This window comes from Falco punctatus (assembly GCF_963210335.1).
Source record: "Falco punctatus genome assembly, chromosome: 6".
NCBI classification, from domain to species: domain Eukaryota; kingdom Metazoa; phylum Chordata; class Aves; order Falconiformes; family Falconidae; genus Falco; species Falco punctatus.
Window position 1 is genome coordinate 91,209,300 of NC_137585.1, and position 25,836 is coordinate 91,235,135.

Sequence of the window (25,836 nt, forward strand, 5' to 3'; positions counted from 1 at the left end):
AAGAAAAAAAAAAAAAAACCAAAACAAAACAAACCCAAAAACCAAAACATCACAAACAAAACTTCTCAAGAGACAGTCTTGGGGAAAATGATTTGCTGATGTCAGAAGAGAGCTTAGGAGAAGATGTTTACTTGTGCCACAAAAATGCAACTGATCTCCCCCTTGACTCAAAGAACATCAGGGCATCTACAGTGGGCACTTCCAGGTGCATCGCAGACCTCTGAAGAGCACGCTGGCTCTTTCACTTCTAGTCCAAACGTGACAGCATCGATCAGCAGCTGTTTTTGCTCAGGTCACTCTGTGTATCATGGGCAGCAGCTGGCTGACAAGGTGATCCAGGTGACAGCGAAACCCAGATGACTGAATGGGGCATTTTGCAGTAACGCTATACACTACATTCTGCATCTTTAAAATAACAAATTAAAATGAAAATTGTCCAATATCACTTATCATTAAAGGAAAGCACACAAATTTCCCATGACAAATACTGAGGCTAGGCTATAACTCACCACTCAAAACGGACAATGGGAGAAGCATTGAAGATGTGTAACCCAGCAACATTTCCATCAGCAAGAAATATCTAAAATTCAAAAAAACCACCAGGAATAGCCTCTACAAAAGGAGCTGGCGAGGCAGTAGCTTGTGGGAGAGGAACAGATCCAGAGGCATGAACCCACAAACATACCAGCAAAGGAGATCAGCACATGTTGCCCTTACTTGAAAAGGACACAGGGAGGTGTATCTGGCTCTGCTGACAGAAGCTTTGCAGCTGAGTCAGGCAACTGCTTTTTCTCCTGTGCTCTCTACAGATGGCCTGCAGTGAGGGTGCCATCCTATGTTGCTGCAAAGCCAAGTGTTTACTTCAAAAACACCCAGCAACCCTCTGCCACATGGCTCACTCACACATGCTCAAATCTTCCACCAACATCTATCACAGCGACAGAGAAACTATTTTATGGAGGAAGTGCAAGCCTCCAAAGATGTAATACATCATGCTATTTATATAAGAAGAGAGGCTGAACATTATTTTTTTTACATTGATTCTTCCAGATAATTCACTCTGTAAACTAACCTGTAAGCGTAAGTCTGGACGAAATTAATGTCATCCCACTGTGCTACAATACCAGAATTCAGATTTTAAACAAACAACCTTCCTCAGCAAAGGACAGCAACTCAATTCTGTGACTAAGAGGAGCAGTATTTCACTTCACCATTCACGTCTGATAGATTGTATTGCAGTGACATTGATTTAAAACGGGAGACTTTTCTGTTCCCAGCGGACAAAGACAACAATCGCAAATGTCACCTACGTGACACACTTCTTCCCAGGCCTCAGGTAGAGAGAAGCTCTCAAGAGCAGCCAATGTGACATAACAATAGCAAAAACATATAGTTCTGTCCATAAAGGAGACATCAACATTTAAGTAACCACTTCAGGCTACCAGCATACAAAACAAGCGCCAGCATGCCCCTTCTTCTGCGCAAGGTAACACTGAACCTTCTTGACTCTTCAGCCCATGAAGCTCTACAAATACATATTGCCATAGGAGAACAATCCCCTAACTCAACATTTGTTATCCATTTTCTCTCTTAACATTCTTCCTAACACCACAGTCTACTTACACTTTGTTCCTCCCAAAGGCCGGGTATTTGCTTTATAATCTCCAAGTCCATCAGTGGCACTAACTCCCTGTAACTTTACATCACAAGGATGAACTGGAAAGATTGTTTAGATTGTAAACTTTCCACAAATGGCACTGTATAACTTTTAAATGAGTAAAGAAAAGTCTTTACACTAAAAGCCATTTATTTCCGTCTCAAGCACTGTGATACAGATCTAACATCTGCATCTCCAACATCTTCCCTTATTTTACAAGGATGGAAAGCAATACTTAAGGAGGTAATAAACACATTAATCTGTCGCCAAAACAGTGACTTCTGGCTGTTCACATTTGGTATATGCTGGAAGGCAAGTCTCAAGGACATGTAGATACCAAAGAGCAGAAAGCCAAAATGAATTACAGCATGACAACAGCTTTTTAATTAATAAGAGGAGAACAAATATTTATTTATTTTTTGCTTGCTCTTGCTTTCTCAAAGAGAACCACCATGATATCAGTGGCCTGGCATCAAAGAAAAAAGTAAAGTAAATAATGCAAGACTTTTCAGAACAAACTATACAAATAATTCAGTTGCTCCTTGAAGTGCACTTCGTATGTTTTATATATGAAATAGAGAGAAAAAAATGCATAGACTGTATTTTAAAAGAATTCTTCTTAAATTCAGTGGACATATTCAGTTTGAAGAATTGAAGAGAAGTTTAATCTGGAATAGTATAAAGACATATATATTCAGAACGAACATTCCAGTTGTCTCTTCCAGGTATACCACAGAAGCGCGTCTAATGGCCTTGTTTGCCCCAGAAGTAACAAACCTTTCTGGACATGGATAGCCCAAAAAGGTTTGAACAGAAAGATTCATTAATAACTTAGCCCGGGGGGAGGAGAAGAAAAACAATGTCATAAAAACACTACACTTAACAAGTGAGAAAGCACTTCCCTGCTCTTTCAGAATCTCATTGTTTATGCTGATGTTGTAGATTCACAGAACTACTGGGGAAACTTCAGCTGTGGCTTTTAGAAGCTCAAGTGCGTTTTTCATCCAGTATTGCAACACTGTCACAGTCTGTGCAAAGCGTCCAGGCATCTTTTGGAAAACATGTGAACCCGGGGTAGGATATTGCTGAGACGCACCACTGCGTCACTCATTCACAAATTATGCACTACGCTAAATGGAAATTTTTTTACTTGAAAACGTTACCGGATGGCATAATGCTATCACAGAAAGTATCAAGCATCCATCCTAACCTCAGAGGCGATCACTACTTCCTGATAACATATCAGCAAAGTCTAGGACATTGTTTCCAAGGTCTAATATGTACAAGACACTCTCCCTTTCTGGATGTGACATCCTTAGTAAAAAAGCCACAAAAGAGCAGAAAATTAAGGCAGGCTGAAATGACAGATACAGACCAAAAGAAAGCATGGGCAAAATTTCAAGTTCAGATTTCTCTAAAGTACATCAAAACCTGCAGCTGCAAGCAGCAAGTCTCCATTAGTTTCTCCTAAGCCCTCCTTGTAGCTAACCAATTCATTAGTCATTGTTAGTGAAACAGTAGAAGAAACAAGAATTACTCATCACTATTAAGTATTACAAGGATTAAAGAAACCAAAAGACAATGATACATCTGAAGTAGTAACAAAAACAAGTTAAAGAAATGCAGAAAATATGAAACAACTAAAGCTATAATAACAAGAATTCCACAGAGCTCATCACGAAGGTCTGTACCTCAAACATGCATGAGGGATTAATTTGTGATTCCTGTTTCGACTAGAAAGCTTTTCATACAAGTGTGTTTCACTTTAGAACCAGTCAAGATCTAATGCACGTAGATTGTCTGTCTGCATCTCTTTGGGGATGTATTGACCTAGTTAGCTATCTAACGCAGTTTCCGGTGATCATTTCTTAAGTTTTGTCTTTGTGTTGCTTAGTATTAATTTGTAAAAAGACTGTAAGAGTGTTACTGTGTCTGTGCACTGCAGCTCAGCTCACGTAAGCAGAGCAAAGGAACAGGTTCCATTGATGGTTTGGGGTTTGTAAAACACTTCAGGAAAGTATTACAGCACCCTAAGCTTGAGAGACAGCACGAGTCAAGCACCGCACTGCAAATGCAACAGCTGACGCAGATGTCCATGACAGCCTCCACCCCACACTGCCTGCGTGTTTTAGAATCATGTGAGACCTACAGGCCACAGAAGAATCTTCCTCACAAGCATCTAGAATCCCACCGCAAGGCAGTGATAATTTGTTGTTGTTTTACCTGCACAGAAATTACTCAGACCAACCGCCAAAACAAGGCTATTCAAGAGAATATTACCCTGGGTGAATATGCAGGGAGCAAGGTCCTTAAGCCATGGAGTAACAGCCTGAACACTTGCTTGGTTTAGCAGCACCCACTTGGGTACATGTGACAGAAGTGTCAGTACTAAGCCAGCTTTGTCAGCATCCACGCTTGGAGCTTCTGAAGAGCTTCCACCCACGGCCGGCACACACCCTCTGCCCCCACCTCAAGGTGCGCATACACACTCATGTACTTTAGCAAAAAATTTTGAAGATGGTCTAGTACTGCTGCCAGGGGTAGTTGTGGGAGCTGAATCCCATCACAAGTTTCATGCAACCCTTGGAAAATTCCTTTGGTGCAAAGCCCCTGCCTGTTCACTCTCTAGAGTAGAATTAGTAGGACTTCATTGCATTAAGGATTTTGAAAATGCCATAATTCAGAAATCAAGAGGTGCATGCTTTTTATACAGAGGCATTTCCTAATCAGATTGCAAAACAACAAATACTTTTCCTGAAAAATGCTGAAGAACTTTGTTAACAGGAGGCAAATCCTACAAAATAAATAAATAAATAAATAAATTCATTAGTTGCTATCAACTTTTGGAACATTTAGTTATTACCTAAAAAAAACAACAACAACAAAAAAAAAAAAAACCACACCAAAAAAAACCCCAAACACCACAAAACACATCTACATGAATAAGATCATCTGCTGAAAAGCTGAAAAACCCCTCAGATATATATAAAAAAAAAAAAGTTACAGAATTACAACCATCACTTATGCTCCAAACTGTAGTTAGTCTATGGGCTAAGCTTAAGTATGCATAATATACTAAAACCATGCATGGGGAGACCTGACTATTTCATGGATGATAACTCCAGAGTCATCAAAAGATGTACTTGGGTAAAATATCATACGTGCTCGTCGTGCTCTTCTACTTTTGCTGACCTTTGCTCTTGGCTACTGCTGGTTCAAGATTGGGCTAATGGGATACTTGAACAAATACATAAGCAGAATTACAGGCAATTCTAATACTTTCATTTCCATAAATGTGTGAATGCATGTCTTCACTTCTGCATGTCCTAACATTACTGCTGAATGCTCTTTCAGTGCTACCGACACATACATTTTGTTAATTAAAAAAAATCATGCAACTATCTGTCTTCAGTCACTTGAGTCCATACATTAGTAAATGAGACAGGATAGTCCTCTAGCAGCTGATTTACTACCACTAGAAGATGCCATGTAACAGTGAATCGCAAATGGTATAAGCATATTTCATAGGTGACACATACATAGTATGTGAATTATACTGTTTCTCAGAAAGGTGCTGTAATCAAAGTCTTGGGTCTATTCTCAATTCTACCAGAAATTAAATCACACTGCTTCAGCTATTCTTTCTGTAAAATAGCAGGTTGATCTTGATCTCTCATCAATGAGCTGCATAAGGACCACTACCAATGGCTACCCAGTACCTAGAATCTTAGTAGTGGAAGACTTGTAAGAGGAACTGAAGCCATTATTTCCAGTCCATTTCATACAGCCCTGTGCAAAATACTTCAAATGGAGGAAAAGAGGAGAAAGTGGTTTGCTTGAGCTTTTAAGAAGTTTGGCTCCATGCTGTGCTTCCCAACAGTTTGAGAACACAGTGTAATTTTTACAGTTCAACGATAAGTGCTTTTTTTTAATGAAGAAGAAAAGGCAAAATTTTCTTGTTTTCAGGATCACAACTAGCCCATAATTACAAGTTACTTTACAAAGCACATAAGAAGTTTGCTGATGTATTATCACAGGAGTGGTTCAGTTACTGTAGTAACAGATATTCTTGCATGTTTTCTCTAAGAAATACAACAAACACAGGAAAAATATATACAACCCTTACAGGCTACACCTGCTGTTCTCTGGTCTAGCTACACAGAAGAATGAATCACTGAAAACAAAAAAATCATGTAAACGCTCCCTGAAGACAAATAAGAGTCTGCAATTCATGTAGAAATTCATGAAGTCTTTCTTGTTGAAAGATTTCAACAAGAGCTTTGAAAGTGATAACTTAAAGTATACAAGTAAACCACTTGCAAAATTTTTTTCCGATTGAACAAGTACATTTAAAACTTCCTTGAACTAATTTAAGCTTTAAATCCAAGTTTATTCTAAATTGTGGATATAATGTACTTCTAAAACTCAGGCCCTAAAGGCAACTTACATTGTAAAAACAGTTTAAACATCATTCAAGGTTTATATTCTCAATAGAACTCAAACTGTAGATGATACTTTTTCTTTTTGTAGCCATATCAACTACCATAAGCTGCTGAAAAAAATCCTGAAAAAAACTACTGTGCTTATCACCATAGGAACAAAGTGCTACACTTTTGAGAATGATATCTTACGGGATTCACACAAAATTGATTAGTGGTTTTCAATGGTCACGTCTTACGATCGGAACTCACATATTTTGTCCAATATAACACTAATGTCTCAATATTGTTATTACAAAATGTAAGCAAAAATTACATCTAATACCACTATCAGTATAAAACAATATTCCAATCTGCAAAATCATTAAGAGTATAGATGGGAAATTTTATCACTAAAAAAATTTAATACATGTAAGAATAGCAACAGGAAGAAAAGAAGATTGTTTGAAATTATCCAAGTCATGATAAAAGAAAACTGCTGAGCTGAAACTGAACACTGCTCTTCAGATTCATAAGGTTCCAAAATACAAGGTGGGAAAAGGCATATAACAGGTTCTGTAGGTTAATTTCTCTCTGCCGGAGTTAGAGAAAAAAGGAACAGGAGTTTATCAGCATGGCAGAAGACGGCAAGCTTATTAAAACTACATTTCAAAATAACTCTCAGTTGATTTTGAAAACCAGTTTCAGCTGATAAGAAGAAAAAAATATCCACTCAAAGCATATTAGGAGCCCTTATTTTTAAGTATTTTTGTGATGTAGTATCTCCTAACATACCGATTATAAAATGTACAGTCTAGTAAAATGCAGCTGCACCAATGAAAGACCTGTGAATGTTTTCCAGAATTCACATTTTTAATGGATCTGCCTGCACCTGAATAGAGAATATACTGACCTCCATCAGTCACACTTGGGGGGTGGGGGGTGGGGGTGGGGGGTGTATGTGTGTGTGAGGCAAAGACAGCACTGTATAGACCAGCTGATATTTTGGATTTTGATCCAGGCTCACACAGCACAACAGACGACTGGCTGCAGATGGTAGGGAATGTTTCTCAGATGAGAACAGAGCACTAAACTGAGTGATGACTTCTCAAATTTGTAAAATACAAATAATTTGCCTCAAAATCACTAAATAAATAATTTAAAAAATATTCCACATCCTCTGTAACACTGTTGGGTTATGCTACAGTCAGATTCAAATATTGAATAAATTAAGCTATATTTTTAAAATGTGTCTTTCTGTTTATTTCAAGGATTTACACCTAATACAGCATGTCAAATATTTTAAATCAAAACATTATCATTATGCGGCCTTGAAGTACATATATTACTTGCAGGCACACAACATTATTCGTTAACCATCATTTGGTACATTTATACATGGATTTATATCACAAAAAAACTAGGCAGTTTTTCCCTAATAAAGCATTCAACACTAACAGCTTCGTTGGCTCCTGGCAGTTCAGATATCCGAAGCCATTTCTTTAGGTCTCAGCTTTTCACGTCGGATGGGAACTGGAGTACTCAAACCCCCTCTCCCAGCACTACAAGCGGCAGTCAGCTGGCACAGACCATAAGTCTTCCTATGATACTTCATCTGTCATCTGTGAAGCCGAGGAGTTAACACCTATTATCCGAATTACCAAGGACAACCAAGCGAGCCTCCACTGCGATGAGGGAAATGAGTGTGTGTCTCATAGATAATAATAGAATCTGCAAATTTAGGTTGATATTTTCACATTACATTTTCTCAAGTTATAACCTTAGGAAAATCTGGAACTGTTGCTGCAAAAGATTTCTTTAAATCTGACATTACGATCAACTGAAAGATCCAGTTGCAGGCTGGGACTGGCACCACATCCAGCCAAACGAACATAAACAGTTCATTCAGGTGCCTGCTCAAGCTCTGTCTCTGTCAGGGTATGGCATAACAAATCCAAGTGTACGAGTGACCAAAAAGATACCATGTGGTGTTTAAGCATGCACACACTATGCTTAAGCAACAGCAAATTTTGGCTGCAAAACATCATTTTATATATTAAATAGGCTGTCCACACTCCCTTCTTAAACAAAACAAACAAACAAAAAAAACCCACAGATATTGAATCCTCAGGCCGCTACAGTCTATCCTACTGATTTTGGGAAGACTTGGAGACCAAAAAATGTAAACAGCTTGAAGAATATAAAGTGTGACAGATGGGGGCAGGATGATTAATTTGAGGCCACTCACTCACTAATAGGTGGTATTGGGGTATTCTATGATGGATCATTCTTCTGGGAATGTGTTTCAAAGGGATGTGAAGCTCTAAACAATCCAATCTAGAGATGAAATGGTATCTCTGACCTATCCCATTGTTACACTGCACTGTAATTAGAGTAGGATAAACACTTCTCACTATATTCAACCCTATTTATTTGTAACCTGTTATCCCTTACCCACCCCACCAACCTGGGGGTCTTTGGTAAATGCCGCTTTAATTTATCTTCCGTTACGAGACTCTCATTCCTCTTGTCTCTGACTAGTACTAAAAATAATCATCCCTTAATTAAAAAGTTAAAGTCCCAACAAAATATGAAAGACGCAAAGGTAATACAAATACAAGATTTGCATAGCATTTATATGCAGACTCCTATTTTTGCTACACACACTGAAAAGCAAGGGGGAGAAATTAAACGAGGGGAAATATAAAAAGCAGAAAGAGCTGACAATTCAAAAATTTAAGAAGTTAAGTATGGGGCAATATAGATGCATTTTTCTTTAATAAAAAGCTTGTTTTCCTCTGGCTATGAAATGAACTATTCTGTAACTGCCACCTTTATTTTAGACTAGCAGAAGTCAGAACCACCTACATTTTAAATTTGCTTTTATTGCCATAGAAACGTATGTTTGCTTTAACAAAAAAGGAAGTCTCCTGGCTCATAGCCAATCATCTACTTTTTTATATCATACACTATAGATGGCAGTTTATTCATTTATATATCCATACTTGCACTCTCTTAAGTGAGCTACATTCACCTAAGCTACAATGAAAATCATGTGGTTTGTGTTATATAAGATAATTATACAATAGTTATATTTAAATTAAACTAGTGCAATCTACTGTGTACAAAAGGACAGAATTACTTTAAAATTATTTATGCTCTTAAATCAATTCAATTTCAAATATACTTTAGCTGACACTCCATTTAGCTGACACATCACAATAGTAATTTCATGTTTAAATCAGTCATACACCATTTTATTAAATATTTGCGATTAAACCTTTCCATGTGCAATAAGAGATGGCAAATAGGTCAAAACACGATGAAGAAAATGGTATATTTCTTTTCTTTATAGCCACTGATGCCAAGAAGAATGCACACAAAAACTAAAGACGTTCAGCACTGACAAAAAAAACAAATACATTCACAAAGCTTTAGTACCAGAAGAAATATTTACACTCTTTCTGCCTTTAAGTACTGTTGTACAAGGCAAAGAAGTGCCTGGAAGCCCTCGCAGCCCCAGTTCACACAGGTTCAGGCACACGGACACCTCATAAACGCCAACAGGTTCCCACCAGCCCCTGCCCATCACAGCAGACCAGCCGGCAGAACGAGGCTGTTATCCATTACAGCAAAGATGCTTGTTTTGTAACCTACAATAAAAACTGTCATTTCACTACAAAAGGACAGAATAAACATGTAGCCCGTTCAACTACACATATTTAAGCAGTTACAAGCAATAAAACAACTTGAACTCTCCGCAGTTTCTCAGCAATTCCACAAGCTCCTTGCAACCAAAGAGGGGGAAAACGGCAACATGCTAGGTCTTCAGACACGACACGCTGGTGTGAAGTCAGCTCTGTAAGGGGGTAAACTGGATGTTCACCAGTACGGCAGGGAAAAGGAGAAATTTTTCAAGCCCTCGCAACCTTTAGTTACAGAGTAGTTCTAGATTCAAATCACAATATTGGAGACAAAATTATTTATTCATTCATAAATCACCATGGCTGCACTGTGAGATACCTTACTTGGACCAGGTAAAATTTTTCATATGACTTTTGGTAAACATTTGAATATCTGTAGACAGTGAACTATACTGATTTGAAAACATTATTTCTTATTCAACAGTAATAGAAATATTCAAGTATGTGCAGAATCAGGAAAAAAGTTCAAACCCACTATTATCCATAAATGCATTATTTAACTCTGCATGTTCACAGAAAAAAAAATATATATATATACACAAATGGACCACTACTAGAACAGTGGAGCGACCCTTTCCTCATAGGAAAAAGACATTTAACACAGAAGTAGTTTCCTGGAGGGGGAAAGGTGCTAAAAAGTGACAAACTGCTTTTGGTGAAGGCATTGCTGTTGGTGGGTTTTCTTCTTTGTTTGTTGGGGGTGGGGGGGTGGGGGTGGGTGGCGCGTGTTTTTAGCAAAAGGGAAACCTAAAAGCAGAGGTGAAGAGGGACCAGTCCTACTGATTTTTTTAAAAATTTTCTTATTCTGTTAATTGAGCTATTCAGAGCTTTATTTATACAGGTATTTCGAGAGTGTAATTGAAATACCATTTAATAATTGTGAGAGGCACAATTTCCAAAAAGTTTATACCAAAGATTTCAAGTTTGTAATGCATTTGTTACAGCTTCACATAGAAAAATTCCAAAGCACTTTAACACTTCCAAAACAAACATGTCTAAGGAAACTGCAGTTTCCCCACAGACAACTGACAAGCAGAAAGTAAGTCTAATTTAATTAGATAAATTATTCATTGTGAATTACTCATGATACATTAGTTATCTTGCGCACGCACACACACACGCTTCAACCATATAAACTCTCTCTAATCTACAAGGATGCTTTCCAGGAGACCAGTAATATTTTAGAATACAAAACAGTACAATAAACTTCCCAGACAGTACTTCACTTACAGAAACACCACACAAAAAGCATAACCCCGCAGATGCATTCATTCAGATGGTAGAAGGAAAAGGTAGTGCTCACCCTTCCTATTCGGGAGTGAAACAGCACGAGGAGGAAGTTCTTTCCTAGGGATTTGACTCTATAGCAAGACTAGCACACTACTACACAGTTACTGAGCATCACTATGGCTTAAGGAGTAATATTTAAAAAAAAAACAAAACAAAAAAAAACCCAACCAAAACCAAACACAACCAACCAACCAACAAGGAAAGAAGAATGCAACCTTTTTGCTGACAAAAAAATTATGAATGGAACACAATTCTGAACTGGTCTACCGCTTGTAAAAATTACGGTCAAACAGAATAAACAAAGAAATAAACTGGGTTTTACCTCTTGGATAAAAGCACTAGATCTAAACTCATACTCCAATCCAATAGTCAACATGGAAGTAGTACACCATTTGCCATTTATTTTCAAAAAGAAGGAATCCCAACAGCTCGCTTTCTTAGGATAGGGAAACCTCAAGAATATTTGTGTAAGGGAGCATTCAAAATGGACGGTTCGGGAGTCACAGTTGCAACATGTTCAGTAGTAAAACCTTGTTAAAGTATTCAAAACACAGTCCACGCATGGCAGCATGCCAATTGTGATAACTTCACATTAATTGACAAGATTTACTGAAGTGTTCAGTGCACGAATACTTTGGATTAACTATCAGGAGGGATGCAAGGATAGCTGTTTATTCTGAACCAAACCCTTCAGGTTCGCGAGAAGAATAAAATGTTCTGAAAACAGCAGAGATCAAAAAAAGCCCAATGGTGTTGTTTAAAAGGCAAGAGGAAAAGATAAGTATTGGACAAAAATTAGGCAGACGATACTTTGGTGAAGGTGTCCAAGAAAAAATAAAGCCTGACTAGAGTGCAGGAGCAGAATATGGCTTTACGTAAAAGAAGTAACTGCAATCACTGTTTAAAATCCTTTCTCCTCCCGAATGGTTTCTTCCTACTAACAAAGTACTTCAATTTAAACAGGCTATATAAACACTGTATTCACCTGACCACAGAGCCAAAGAAAATACTGCTGCTGAAGAATCATTAACATCTGATGGGTGGACCAAGTTCCACCCTTGGGCAAAACCTGTCACCTAGGAGGCAGCAGAGGAAGAGTCAGCTCTGCGCTGATATGGTTCCTACAACACCACAAAGCAAAACTAATTTAAGAAAAAAAAAAGGTAAGTTTTTAATTTCCATGAATATGCTGAAAAGGCTAAAATGGGACCAATAGGTAAAGTTTGCTCAGCTGCTTGCCTGTGGTATTTACATATAAATATTGATATTAAAAACCTGAAATCCATTTCCATTTTAGAGTTTCCACTCATCTTCACAAGGTCAGAGAGCAAAGAAGCTGCAAGATTATCTCCAACTTTTGCCACAAAACCTGCTCTAAAGAGCTAAATAATGAATCATGCTACTAAGCTTAGTGAAGTGTTATAATTATTCCTCAGTGGTCTAAAAAAAATTTCCCCCTATGCCCATTAACATTTTCACACAACACTGTATATTTTGTCTGAATCCCTGCTGCATGTAAACAAGGCAGCTCAAGTGGGAGCATTCGGCTTAGAATTGTGTGTTCAGCGCAGATGCTGGATCCAGGAGGGAAATGATGAAGAACCAAGGCTTTTCCTGCCCCCCCCCCCCCCCCCCCCCCCTTTTTTTTTAATTAACTGAGCACTTGAATATCATTAGCAGCTCTAGACATCATAATTTCATTACTTCTTAAGAACAATATACATAAATACAAAAAGTGTATCCATAATTTCAGATGAGAAACAAGTACATTAGTGTAACCACGTTAGAGAAAAACAAAGGCTCAAAGAGCGAATTTTGCTGTCAAGGCAGCGCATGCCCATCTGCTGCACAAGAGTGCGCAGGAAATTCAAAATTCTATTCCCCATTTCTAACACAACCAGGCTACCACGCTGCAGGCATCCCACCTCAAACTGAATCTGCTGCTCTCCAGACCACTGACTCCAAGGATCGGAGTCTTGGTTTGGTCCACTCAAACCAAAGTAGGAGGATCCTGGCGAGCATGACAGTAGCAACAAATCCTCACGCTGCAATCTGGAAGAGGTCATCACACCGCCATCGCTGGCAAGGCTGGCCCATGGCCAGATGCCTCAAGCCACCACCGAAATGTTGTAGCTTTCCTTTCAGCAGACACATTCTGCCCTTTCACTCCTACCCCGGCATTAGAATCCTATAACTACCCTTTACCAGCGTAGGCTCCTCTCACTCAGGCTCAACTCACTTCCTCGGGCTCCCTTCCCACCGTAACAAACCATGTGCATTACGGACAGTGTGGAGGTGTCTCCCACCGCTTACTGTCTCTTCTGTTCCTGTACTAAGGAACAAATCGTATTACAGTTCAGAACAGGTTTGCCTCCCAACAACGCAAGAAGCACCTCCTTCAGATCTTCCCCCGCCTTTCTCCTATTCCCAGTTTTTTCTGCTTACTTCACTCCTTTTCTATTACTCAAGTTACACACATCCATTTTTCTTATTGTTGACCAAGGATATATATTTCCCCCTAAGTCCTTCAAGCTCACTTCTGCCCGGGATCTTTAGTCCAGTTTTCCTAAAATCTCACCACATGCCACGCTGGTTTTGCGTTTTTGTGCTTTTCCCCTGGACTAACTGGGAAGAAACTATTGTAAATATATACTGTTACAAATGCTGTTTAATGTTTATGCTATTATACAGCAGACACTTAGTAACAGACCAAGTTATACAGCTAAGTGCTACTTCTAGAAAATCCAAGAAATGTGTCCAGCTTACTGCTTTCTAGACCTGAGCTTCCCAAAGGCATGGAAATTGGGGCCAGAAGCCAATAACTTCTAGAAACTGATCTAGCCCACGTCAGTTGGACTAGCTTGTTTAAATACAAAAAAAAAAAAAAAAAAAGGTAGGTTTTGTGTTAAAAGATACTTTTCTATAAATTTGAAGTACAGTAGCTAGCCCTAACAGACAATAAACATAGAACAGAGAGAATGGTAACACCTGAACAACCAGCCAAAAATGCCCAATTTTGGCTGTTCCTCTTAAGAAAAATAAACCATTCAAGTTAAATTTGCAGGGGTGAGGGGTGCAGGGATTTGTTTGGTTTTTAAGAATGAGTTACAAATTTCTATTCCCCTTGACACAACTGAAACAAAACCACTATCCTCATTCACAGCCTCTCCTTCAGTCAGTTTTTGCTTTAGAAGAACCACATTCTCTCATGAAACGATGTCAATCACTAGTCTTGAAATCTTGCAACATTTTTTTCCACTCTGAAACATGTGTTTTCACAAAACACACCTGTTTCTAAACAAAGCATAGGGAGCAGCTGAACGTTCAGTGATGCCCTAGTAGTGGAGTGGAACCCAATGCTTGTGGGACTACATGTCTGAGAACAGCAGCCTCAGCTGAAAAGCATCAGTTAAGAGTAGCTGAACATCAGCAAATTCAGCTCCAATCTGTGAATAATGTCATTTGGCTTAAAACAAAATCATTACACCCAAATTTATTTTTGAAATTACAAGAGATTAAGTCTTTTAAATTTTCTTTTCCTTTCCAGACTTCTAGCTTGAATGTTCTGTAAGTTTCAGAAGCTATGAATTAATATAAAGCTAATAATGCTGTCACTGGAAAGCTGTTTTTACTTCCAGAAACTTCATAGTGCATCTAAAGTGGGGAAAAGAAAACCAAACCAAGCTGTCCTGCCTCACAGTGCTTCCCTATACCCCCCTAGAAGTTTTACAGAGTTCTGCTTTTTCCTGCCCTTCTGGACTACCATACGTAAAATCTGTCTGGACTTCAGGCAAAGAAGTTTGTTCCAAAACACACATCTGAAGCAATCTACCTGAAATAATCTGATCTTCAGACGGGCAATTAACCACCATTTCCAGATAAATGTTCAGCTTATGTCAGCACATCAAAAACCAAGGTGAAAGATTAAGGGATCGGTTTTGGTCACAAGCCATTGAAGCCAGGCCAGCTCAAAACACCCTGCCAGGTAAACACGCTAACAACAGGATTCCTAAAGTATACAGACATTCCCAAACTCACAGTTGGATGCAAACACTGATGGTATAAGCAGAGCTCTAAGATACCAGAACAAACTATTACTTTTAATATATAGCAGTATTATTTCTATACAAGGCAGAAAACCAATAATGTTCTTAATACACTATATTTCTCAGAGGTCATATGTGCAAGAGTAAGTCAGCCTTTTAAAAGACTTTAAGGATAAAAGGAAAAAAATTATCTGTCTTTATAAATTGTTTAATGCAGTAATTCATACTTTCAATATTCCTTGCCAAGTTTTGTAGAAGGCTTTTTCTTGTTATCTGATTGTACACTGAATTGAGTTAGTATACTTTCTGAAGACCAAATATCTCCATGTTTTATTTGCCTGCACTGCATGAATTTTAAGGGAGTGCTTTTTTTAATGTGCTCAACTCAAAACAAATTCCAATGGAGACATACAGAGGAAGATTTTTTTTGTTCTTAAGGGAACAGAAAAAGAAATAATTCTACACGCCAAATGGTTAAAATAAAAGAATGAAACGAAGACGTTCCTTTCAGGTACCTCTTGCATTGGCCACACTTCCCATGAAATCCTAAGGCAAAACCTACCTGGAACTGACCCTGGCATTTAATATTGCCACAAGCAAGAATTTCAGGCTGACATGAATATCAACCATATTGGATTTGGGTTTTTCTTCAGCAAATCCTTAGCCCAACTCCTTTGTTTCCTGTTGCCCAAAAAGCTTCCACCTAATTTCATGGTTACACAGGTAACAACAGCCACTTAATAACATAAAGGAGGAACTAACTTCAAATAAGGATTGGAGTGCCTGGAAACAGAACGATTCAGAGTTCTGCACAGTCCTACCAGAGCATCACAGTATTACCAAGGTTCATCAAGTAAGATCCCACCTGATGCCCAATAATAATAATAAAAAAAATAATAATAATCACATCTATATCTTTATCAACACCAGGCATGTTGGGCAATGTCCTAGGATGAAAAAGACTCCCAGAGATAAGGGGAGAATAATGATTAAGAATGAAAACACTGAAAGCTTCCAGGATCACCCCAGAAAGACACATGTCAAATGGTTCCAGTCAAGGCGACATGCAGGAATACTAACAAGTTAAAATATTACTTAAGAAGAAAAGGTGCAAGAAATAGAAATATACTGGAACCAGGAAGGACTAAGAGTCCAGATGTCCTGCCTGATAATATCCTATTTTAACTGACAGCTAATTAGGTTTCAGCTCATAATTTTTCATGATGGTAAGGTGATTTTACCTTTATATCATTATAGATTTATCTCCAACAGGAAAATACAAAACCTAAAAAAGACGACTGACTCACTGATCCAACAGGAAATTCAGCAAAGAAGTGAGTCAAGCCTACAGGAGTGGAAGAGTAGTATGGACACATTTTTCTTGATCTTACAGAAAAAAGTTGGCTATTACAAAAAATGTATTAAAAATAATGATAACACAAGAAAATGTCTGATCTAGAAGCAGTGCTCATTACATAACATACTGGTGCAGAATGGTAGGTTAACCAACATTACAGTGTAATGATCAATTTTCTAAATTACTCAGTGAAATTCACAGAAGCAGCGCAGTTCCGTGCACCACTGAGCCTCAGCAGCTTTACATGCCAGAATTACTAAGCATAACACGTGCAAAGAAGACAACTTCATCACCAGAAGTTGACACGTATACATGGGTAAGAACAGCTAATATAATGTAAAGGTCCACAGGCATAGCAAGTAAGGTCAAAAGCCTCAACCTTAATTCACAGATTAAGGACATGTGGGGTAAATAGGACTTGGGGAGATTACACTGCTCTCCTAGTGTAATTATGATCCACGGTTACACACCTTTAATCTACACAAAAATAAATGTCTAGTCTTAATGCAAATGACGTTCATTTCATCAAGACGCTAAGATAGTATTATACTCATGACTACTGATTTCATGTGAAACACCATGCATCCTGCCACATCACAGCTCAGTACTGCTCCAAGAGGGGCACGAGGAAAAGCCATGCAAGTTTGCAGATGCTTTCACCCAGGAAGACAGTACAAACTGATACTTCTCTATGATTTGCTTTGAACATTGGAGTGCTGTCAAATATATAGGAAATTAATGAACTATTTTAAATGTCTCCATTGGATACTATAATGATTTCTTTCCAGTCTGAAATGACCACTACACTGGCAGCTGTAAAACTTTTATAGAAGATGTACCAGATAGCTTTATTGTTATGCACAAAATCACCGCCTTAAATTCACTCCAAAGTTCTTGCTCTAAAATTGGGATTACAAATCTCACTCTCTAATTTGCTTCGCAGCATAACTACTTCATCACCTACTACTACATCACCTGTGTATTAAGCCGTTGTGCCAGTGCTTGTGCTTACGCTTACCTGCATTGCTATGATTTGATGGCCTGTTTTTAACTAACCTGCAGTACAGAACCTCTGCCTTAACTGTACTAAAACCCACAATTCAGCAGCAGTTAGTCAGGCGTGTTTTGCTAGGAAGTCACCCCAGAACGTTCTCCCAGCAATATCTTTGATCCTTCCCTTGGCTGCAAACATCTTCTGACCATTCTCTCCCCCAGGGCTTCAGAGCCTGAGCCAAGCACCAAGGATCTGTGAGAACCACAGCCTGTTTGAAGGGGAGGGACGCTTCACAACTATAAACTACTGTTTCCACAACTCTTGGGGATCTCTCTTCTTCCCAACATCTTCCTCAGTCCTACCCCTGATTTTCCTATTGCCAGCTCCCTTTCGCACTACAGCCCCACCATCTGAGAGAGGGATGATGTTAACAGAAGATTATTAGCTGGAATTGACCAAGATTAAACTGGTCTTGTAATGTTAGTGCAGAATGCAACACCACCACCACTCTTCGCCTCTCAAAATGCAAAGTTACAACACCAGAAGTCACACTGGGAGTACAGACTAGAGCACACAAAAGCAGTATTCATGACTGCCAGAAAAAATGTCATTTGCATAACCAGTCATGGAGAAAGCGTGTGTCAAAAAGATACATCTTCTTCCTAATACCAGTCTGAAGACACTAAAATGCAAGCTGCTAAGCAGTAGCAGCAGCAGTGATTTTGATGAACATCTTAGAAAGGATAAAGAAACGTGAACGATCCACTTAACAGGTATCCCACAATGGTACAAAAGACTCCTGAAACAGGAGCTCGTTGCTGAAGGCATTACTATTTTCATGACAGAAGCTGCTGGATGACCATGTGAAAAACTCAATGAAGAACATCACTGGTTTTATGACAGACATTAAAAACAAACTTTTAAGGAAGTAGCTTAAACAAGACAGATGAAGGTCCCCTGTGATTCATTATTTCCGTGACAAGAATAGTTGATGAAACAGTTTAAAAAAGACATAACAGTTTTTACTGCGGGACTAGAGAATACATTATGATTATACTCTGTTACTTCCTTGCAGAGGAGTTGTCAAACAGGGCTTTATTTTCACTTAGAAAATGATGCCCTAAGAAAGTGGCAATGATGCTTATGTATAAACTAATGAAAAAAATAGCCAAATTTTTTTCAAGAAAGGAAAAGACAGAAAAGAAAAAGGCACTTTTACCTAAAAGTAAACTGGGCTATTTTTGATCTACAAAATTATCTTTCCTTGAATGCCACATACACACACTGTCAGTTAGGGTCATAAAAGCTTTCTGTAAAACTGGAATGATGTCCACAATGTCTGATAGGAATTACTACCATCATTTGTCATTGGTATTAACTAGTGCTTTAAAACACTCTCTGCCACAAATGGAAAAAACTAATACAAAAAGTACTACAGCAATATAACAAACAAACGAAAAACAAATAAACCCAGCCAAAATATACATGGCAAAATGAAATTCAAAGTCTTTGCAGAAGCACACATTTCAGCTGTCAATACCTGAACACCTGGCAATGAAGCCATGAACAGTAAGTTGCTCTTGCAATATGCGTTCCAAATTCAATACTGAGGATCCAGACAACTCAAGAAATGAAACTAATTACAATTTAACACCACTTGCAAACACCACCCGTAAGTCACAGAAAGGCAACAAAAATAACGTATGTCTTGATGCTGACACACAATGTACCTTTTCATAACAATGAAGAGTTTGGGTTAAATGGAATGAAGTGCAATTATAACCAAGTTATCAAAAACGAGAGCAAAGAAATCTAATGCCTAATTGCTAAGCCTTTACAACAAGCAGGACAGCACATACTTGTAACTGCCCTCTTTTTTTTTTTTTTTTAATGCCCTTTGGTGACAACTCTGAAGCTGTGGATTACCTGAGAGGAAAACACTGATTCTCCATAACGAAGCTTTCTCCTACAAATGTGCTCCATTTAACTAAATTCCAGGAACACTGCAAGTTTTCAGGAGAGTGTGTGGGGGAAACTGAAAGACCTGCATGTTCCAGAAAGCCAACAGCCTCCCAGTCAGTATGCCAGTCCAAGTCACAAATATACAGAGGGCTGATTTAACCACTGAGCTGGAGTCGGTCCTACTGCAGTCTTACACCACCACATCTAGTTTACTAACAGTGAAACAGCAGCATGAGAAAAGATTAAAGAGAGAGAAACATGGTCATACCCTATAACCCAGTGACAGAAAATAAGGGATTAGATGGGTCAAACATCTGTTCCATTTGTTTCTACAAAGCACACAAACTTTTATACTAGACATTATGTGGCTTTCCACAGAAGTGAACAGCCCAATCCCAAATTAGGATCAAGAACCTCAGCACAGAACTCTTAAACCAAGTTGTTCTATGAATATCCACTTCAGCTTTTTATCAAAGCAGCTTCAGTGAACTTCATTTGCCACCCACCCACGCCTCAAAGAACTGCAAAAAAGTATCCAAAGCCTCAAAAACGTACTGGGAGAAAAAAAAAAAATCCTGTCCGGCTCCACACCAGTGATGAATATTTTGAAAATCCCTTCACTAGCACGTGTCAAATAACTTTTTCCAGATATTTATTGTAAGGCTAAAAGCCAAACTCAATGAGGCAGTGAGATTAGGTATTATATGATGTTGAATCTCAGTTTACACAGATGTGAAATAACTTGGATTTTGCTTTTCACCAGCTCTGAGAAGTTACGGTTTTTTCCCATCAATGTTTCAGAAAGCAAGAATTAAGATGAGTCTTACTTGAGATTCCCAGGTTAACACTTTCAGCACAAAGCAAAAGAAAAATATGTATAGGACAAAGTCAATGGAATGGTAATCTTGTTTTATAGATACACACAAAGTTTTGAGCAATTATGGCATAAGGATATGAAAGAGTAAAAAACAGGATTTTATTTAGATGCCTTATTCTCTTGGGGGAAGACCAAAAAAACTTTCAGAAGCTGCCTTTACTGAAAAAGAATCTATTACACACCGAGTTTTGTAAATATTTCTAAAGGCTACTTGTCTAGAATATGGTCAGCCAGGATATGGCCTTTGGATAATTCAGAGATGTAAAATGCCTTCTGACTTCTACCCTCCCTAGTGTCTGGGCTTTTCCACCCATGAAAAAAACCAAACTTTATTTATTTCCACTCTTCAAGATGTACATTCTTAAACTGAGTAATTTTTTGAGTGCAATTCTCACATAAGCGTAGGTGGTATAAACTTAGAATCTTACACAACTTTACTTTTTCCTCACTTAAGAAATCAGAACCTAATTTAAAACTGTAGAGTCATAGAAACATCTGTTCATTTTTGAACCTATCAGTGTATGAAGTATTTCAAACAATAGCAAAACAGACAAGAAAAAGCAAAACATCAAGTTCCCACAGGCTACGATTTGAACATTTCTTCTGATTTTTATCTCCTTATTGATAGGCAGAAAAGCCAACAAGCATTCAGCATACCTGCTCCAACTTCTTTTTCTTCTTCTTCAATGTTATTTTTTATACTGTCGTACTCCTCATCAATTGCCTGGTTGCCACGCATTTGAGACAGAATCCTTCGTGCTCTCTGAGTCTGGCCTTTCTGAATGAGCCAGCGGGGACTTTCAGGAAGAAACAGGAATCCAAGGAACTGTATAACAGCTGGAACAGCTGACAGGCCCAGCATGTACCTGGAAATAAGTAAATAAATAAATAAACATCTAATATTGGCCTTCAAAAACATGCTATGAGAAGACTTATTTACAGCTACTTAAGCTGTACTTTACAAATCAAACCCTCCTCCCCTCGTATTCTTTATCACTAAAAGTTAAGCAGGCAAGAATCATATTCTGCAAGTATTTTAGAAAACAGGAACCTTGCTTTCAATTCCACAAAATCTCAAGGATATGTTGACTACTCTGCCAACATTGACCCTACAGCTACTGGTCCTGAGGACACTAAATCAGACTAAATAAAAACTCTGAAACATTCCACTAGTTTGGAAACTGGTAATCCCTTTGGTTAAGATAAAAGAATGAACAGGAACCAAAGGGATGGAGAACAAATAGGCACTGCTGATGGCTAAAATGAGACTGAAACCCTGCTAATTGTTTTACAGATATTACAAAAAAAAAAAAAAAAAAAAAAAAAAAAAAAAACAAAAACAACAGAACCCCCCAAAAAACCACAAAACACCAAACAAACAAACAAAAAAAAACCAAACCAACCAATGAAAAATGCTTAATTTGGTCAGTAATATGTACGCACAGACATATGTGGGCAAGGAATATGCCTCTTGTGTAAGGAGATGCCAGTTTTAATTTTGAAAACTCCTGACTATAATAAGCAGGAACACTGAAAAATGTTCATTTCATCAGCATGGCAATTTACACCAGATCTTCTAGAATCTGCTGTTACATCTTCAGCCAGCTGCAACGTTAGGTTTTAAATCAAAACTGCATTTCAGATGCCATGAGTGGTTCCTATATACAGCATTAGGACTAGTTCCCTACTCAACAGAGAATTACCACTGGCCAGACAGTTAATGCTTTCAGGGATCAGCACCGACATCTGTACAACACCCAGAGCCACCATGAGTCACTCCAGCTGAAGTGGTGGGAAAGACTGTGGAAGACAAGCATGCCACCAACTTCCATGGGTGGTTCTGGTGTATACACTTCACTTTTCTACATTTATTCAATAAAACAGTAAGAAGAATAACAAGAATCGCAGAACAATGTGTAATTTTGTTCTGCTTTTTAAATCTGACCTTTTCCCATTTGCGCTTCACAGATTTTTTTCCACTTCCATTAAAGACTTTAAATGGTGCTGGTGTCACCTGTACATTACTGCAGCTATCACAGGTTTCACATCGGTGGTTATAATCATTAAAACACCTCCAGGAACTAGCCCTCAGACTGAACGCTGAGGTTAGTCTGTACACAAACAGGTTCATACCCTGACATCAATCAGGGGATTATGGAGATTTCCTAATCTCCCCTCTAGCACCTCTCTTCATACCCCAGGCTGCATGCTTTCACACAGACAATTCAGCAGTCTCTCACCTGGATGTTTTTATAAGGCATGCTATGAAATGAGCTTGCTAACAGAGCAGGAAGAGAGCACAACCATTAACAAAGACCTTGTTTCAGGGCAATGAACCAAACGTATTTGTCAAGGCCAAATGCATTTTGGATGAAAATGGAAAAAGATTTTCTTAGCAGCATTTGTAGATTCAAAAAAGGAAAAAATGAGCAATACAGCAGGGCAGAAAACTGAAGAATGGGGAAAACATCACCCAAAAGGTAATGCAAAGAGGATGACCTCCCCAAACCAATGTGTATGCAGGCCAGTCTTGCCATCCCCAAGCTGAGCCCTCAAGTTCTTCCTAAAACTAGCAAAAATTTCCAAAGGTCACACAAGTAAATCTTGCTCTAGAAAGAAATCTGTAAGGAAGTCTCTTATTTTCTAACACTTTAAGAATGGTATAGCTGATCATTAGTTAAAAAAAAAAAAAAAGCAAAGCAGAAGGAAGAAAAATTCTAAATGCAAAGCTTGTGTTAGATGAGTAGTCTTCAGATGTCTAAGAAGTATCACTAATTCACTGCTGTTCTCATTCCTCCTTCACTAATATTCTCATTCATTAATGTCCTCATTTCTTCTAATGCTCTTTTGCCTCCCAAATATTTTGGTAGCTGCATACACAATCACCTTTACACAGACACCATTGAAGCTCACTGAACTGTATATTCAACATCTGCATTAGAGTGGTATTTAGAAAGCCTTTTCTATTTCAAATAAAGAGTAAAACAAAACCACAGAGATTGAAAACATAATCACTGTATTCTGTCAAACTGCAAGCAAAAGGATCTTTCCATGCATCTAAATAAACAGATTTAGTCCTTTACACTCATATTACCTAATTTCTGCTCCTCCAAAGCCATTCAGTCCCTGAAATACATACAGAGCCTCTAGAACTAAACAGCTAGGTACCTGCAATCATCTTAGGAGGCAAAACCAATCGAGGCTCCCGAAAGCTCAGTCCAGCCTATTAAAGCTACAAGTTGGACTCCGTTGGATTGTTGATCACAGGCAAGATAAAAAAGCAGTGTACAGAAAGTGCTCACTCGCTGAAGTTAGTTTCCAATTGACATGCTTCTGGTCAGTTGAGTGCAAGGAGCAGACCAGAAGGAAAATGTTCAGTTAGGAGCATACATCCATTGCAAGTTCAAGAGTTGCTGCCATTTTCAAGCAGATCAAGCAATTTTGCTATAACGAATTTAGACTAAAATCAGGCAATTTCAGACATTTCATGCAGTAAGCCAGCTTTCAGAAATCTAATATAGTTCTTTCCTATACAGAGTACAAGACTTTGAATTTGAAGCCAGATGTCTAGCAGACCTGAAAAAATCCAGCATGAAATTTAATAAGTCTGCTGTAACATTTCTTTTTCTCAGACATACTGTTGCAATACTATTAAGATGGCATTAGCAGGGTTTATATAGCTAAACTGACACCAGAGTCAGGTAGAATATTTGTTTTCTTTAGTTTATTTTTAATTTAATATCCAGCATTCCCAAGAACAAACAGAGCCAAGACAAAGTAAAATTCCTTACTGGCTTTTGTAGCAATCCAATACTTAGCTATTCAGTCACTAAGAACTATAATAATTGCTGTAATTTTCCTTCTTATGCGTGATGACTCAGGAGCGAACATCTGTGATTCCTCCCCATGCATTTGCTGGCCACTCTCTCCAGGTGACAGACCATCTGTACTCCTCCCTGCTCAGTCTTCCTTGTGATAAACTAACTGAGGGCAGACAAGTACACAATCCCCAGGTAACAGCTCCAGCATCACAGCTGAGAAACCTTGGATGCCTCATCACTAGCACAGCCTCGGTTTCTACCCAATGCATTGTCAACAGTTTCACTTTGCTCAGTCCAGCAGAACAGCCAGCGCTTGGTACATAAACCACAGCATTACTGCCTCAGCAAAAGTTATCCAGCATGAGCCAGAAGGCTGCAAGAAACAATCACTCCTCACTACTCAACACACTGTGCTGAATCTGGAAGACTGAGACCACCAACGTGAGAGAAAGCTACAAACCAGGAATAGCAATAGATCGCTAAGACTATCACGCGACTGGAGTGTGTGACACAAAAGAAGAGGCTGAGAGAACTGGGTTTGTGCTGCCCAGAAAGAGAGATCATCAAAAGGAGATCAAATTGCATCTTTCCCAACTGAAAAGGAGCTCATAGAGAAAACGGAGATAAGTCTCAGATGTACACTGTGGAAGGACAAGAGTCAACAGGCACAAGTTACAACAAGGAAAATTCAGATCAGAGATGATGGGAAATAATTCTTCTCAGTAGGAGTGGCTGAACACCTGAACAAGTTGTCTTGACAAATGGAAACGTCCCTTGTTGGAGATTCTCAAAAGCTGGCATTTCACACAGCTCTGATCAAATGCTCAACCTCCTAAGTCTTACTCAATCCACAGGTTCTGGATTTTACTTTTAATTTTTTTTTCAGTTTGGATACTTAAAAAGCCTGAATTGTACCAGAGTTGTTTATTCTTTGATCCAAACAGAAGAATAAGTTATACCGATGTAGAAGTTCCCAGAGCAGTTGTGCAGCATTTCAGTGGGTGGGGGCCTCATTCCTATTTTAGGTATAGCGGCATATCGAAACACCAGTGTTTTACAAAAAGATAAAAACTACATTTGACAATGATTACTGCCTTCCACCTAATCTTCCACTTCACGTAAATATATTTACAAAGTAAGATATCAAAAGATGGTAACGTCTGTGTGTAACAAACTGGAATTTTTCACTTAAATAATCATTTACATACAAATGGCCTTGTCAATTCTGTGTCACTGCTTGATTTTGGAAACTGATACATCCTATACCACAATGCCAGCTCTTTGACTAATTGTTTCCAAAGAAGCCTAAAAGTCTGTTTCTAAGCTATGAAAATTCAAGCTAGGGAATATCTTAGTTTACCTAAACAACTAAAAAAACACAGCTCCAATAAGATCTTGTCAGATACTTTATTAGCTTGTATTTTCTTCTAATATGCTAGTATTTACTGAAACATACAGATGTTATACAGATACACACAGCCTTACCTCCTATGTGTCAGCACACTCATGGGAAAAAAAAAACCAACAAAACAGATTTACATCCACAAAAGCTTCCCCCAGCTGAAGCCCTAACCACTGAGGGAAACTGAACTTGGAAAATCTGCCTAAACAGAAAGTGCACAGTGCCTCTAACAGTAACAGTGACTCAGAACTCCAATTCTAAATAATATCTTTACTTGTCCGTTCCTCCCACCCAGCCCCATGCATAGG

General features: G+C 38.4%; 1 protein-coding gene across 1 annotated transcript in view; it reads right to left on the minus strand.

The window, feature by feature from the left end:
• SLC2A13 (solute carrier family 2 member 13) overlaps window positions 1-25,836 on the minus strand; it is a 164,743-nt gene that overhangs the window by 105,726 nt on the left and 33,181 nt on the right. The window contains exon 3 of the mRNA XM_080391754.1: window positions 20,963-21,171. Within this exon, the coding sequence (XP_080247880.1) occupies window positions 20,963-21,171 (209 nt within the window). The remainder of the gene's footprint in view (window positions 1-20,962; window positions 21,172-25,836) is intronic.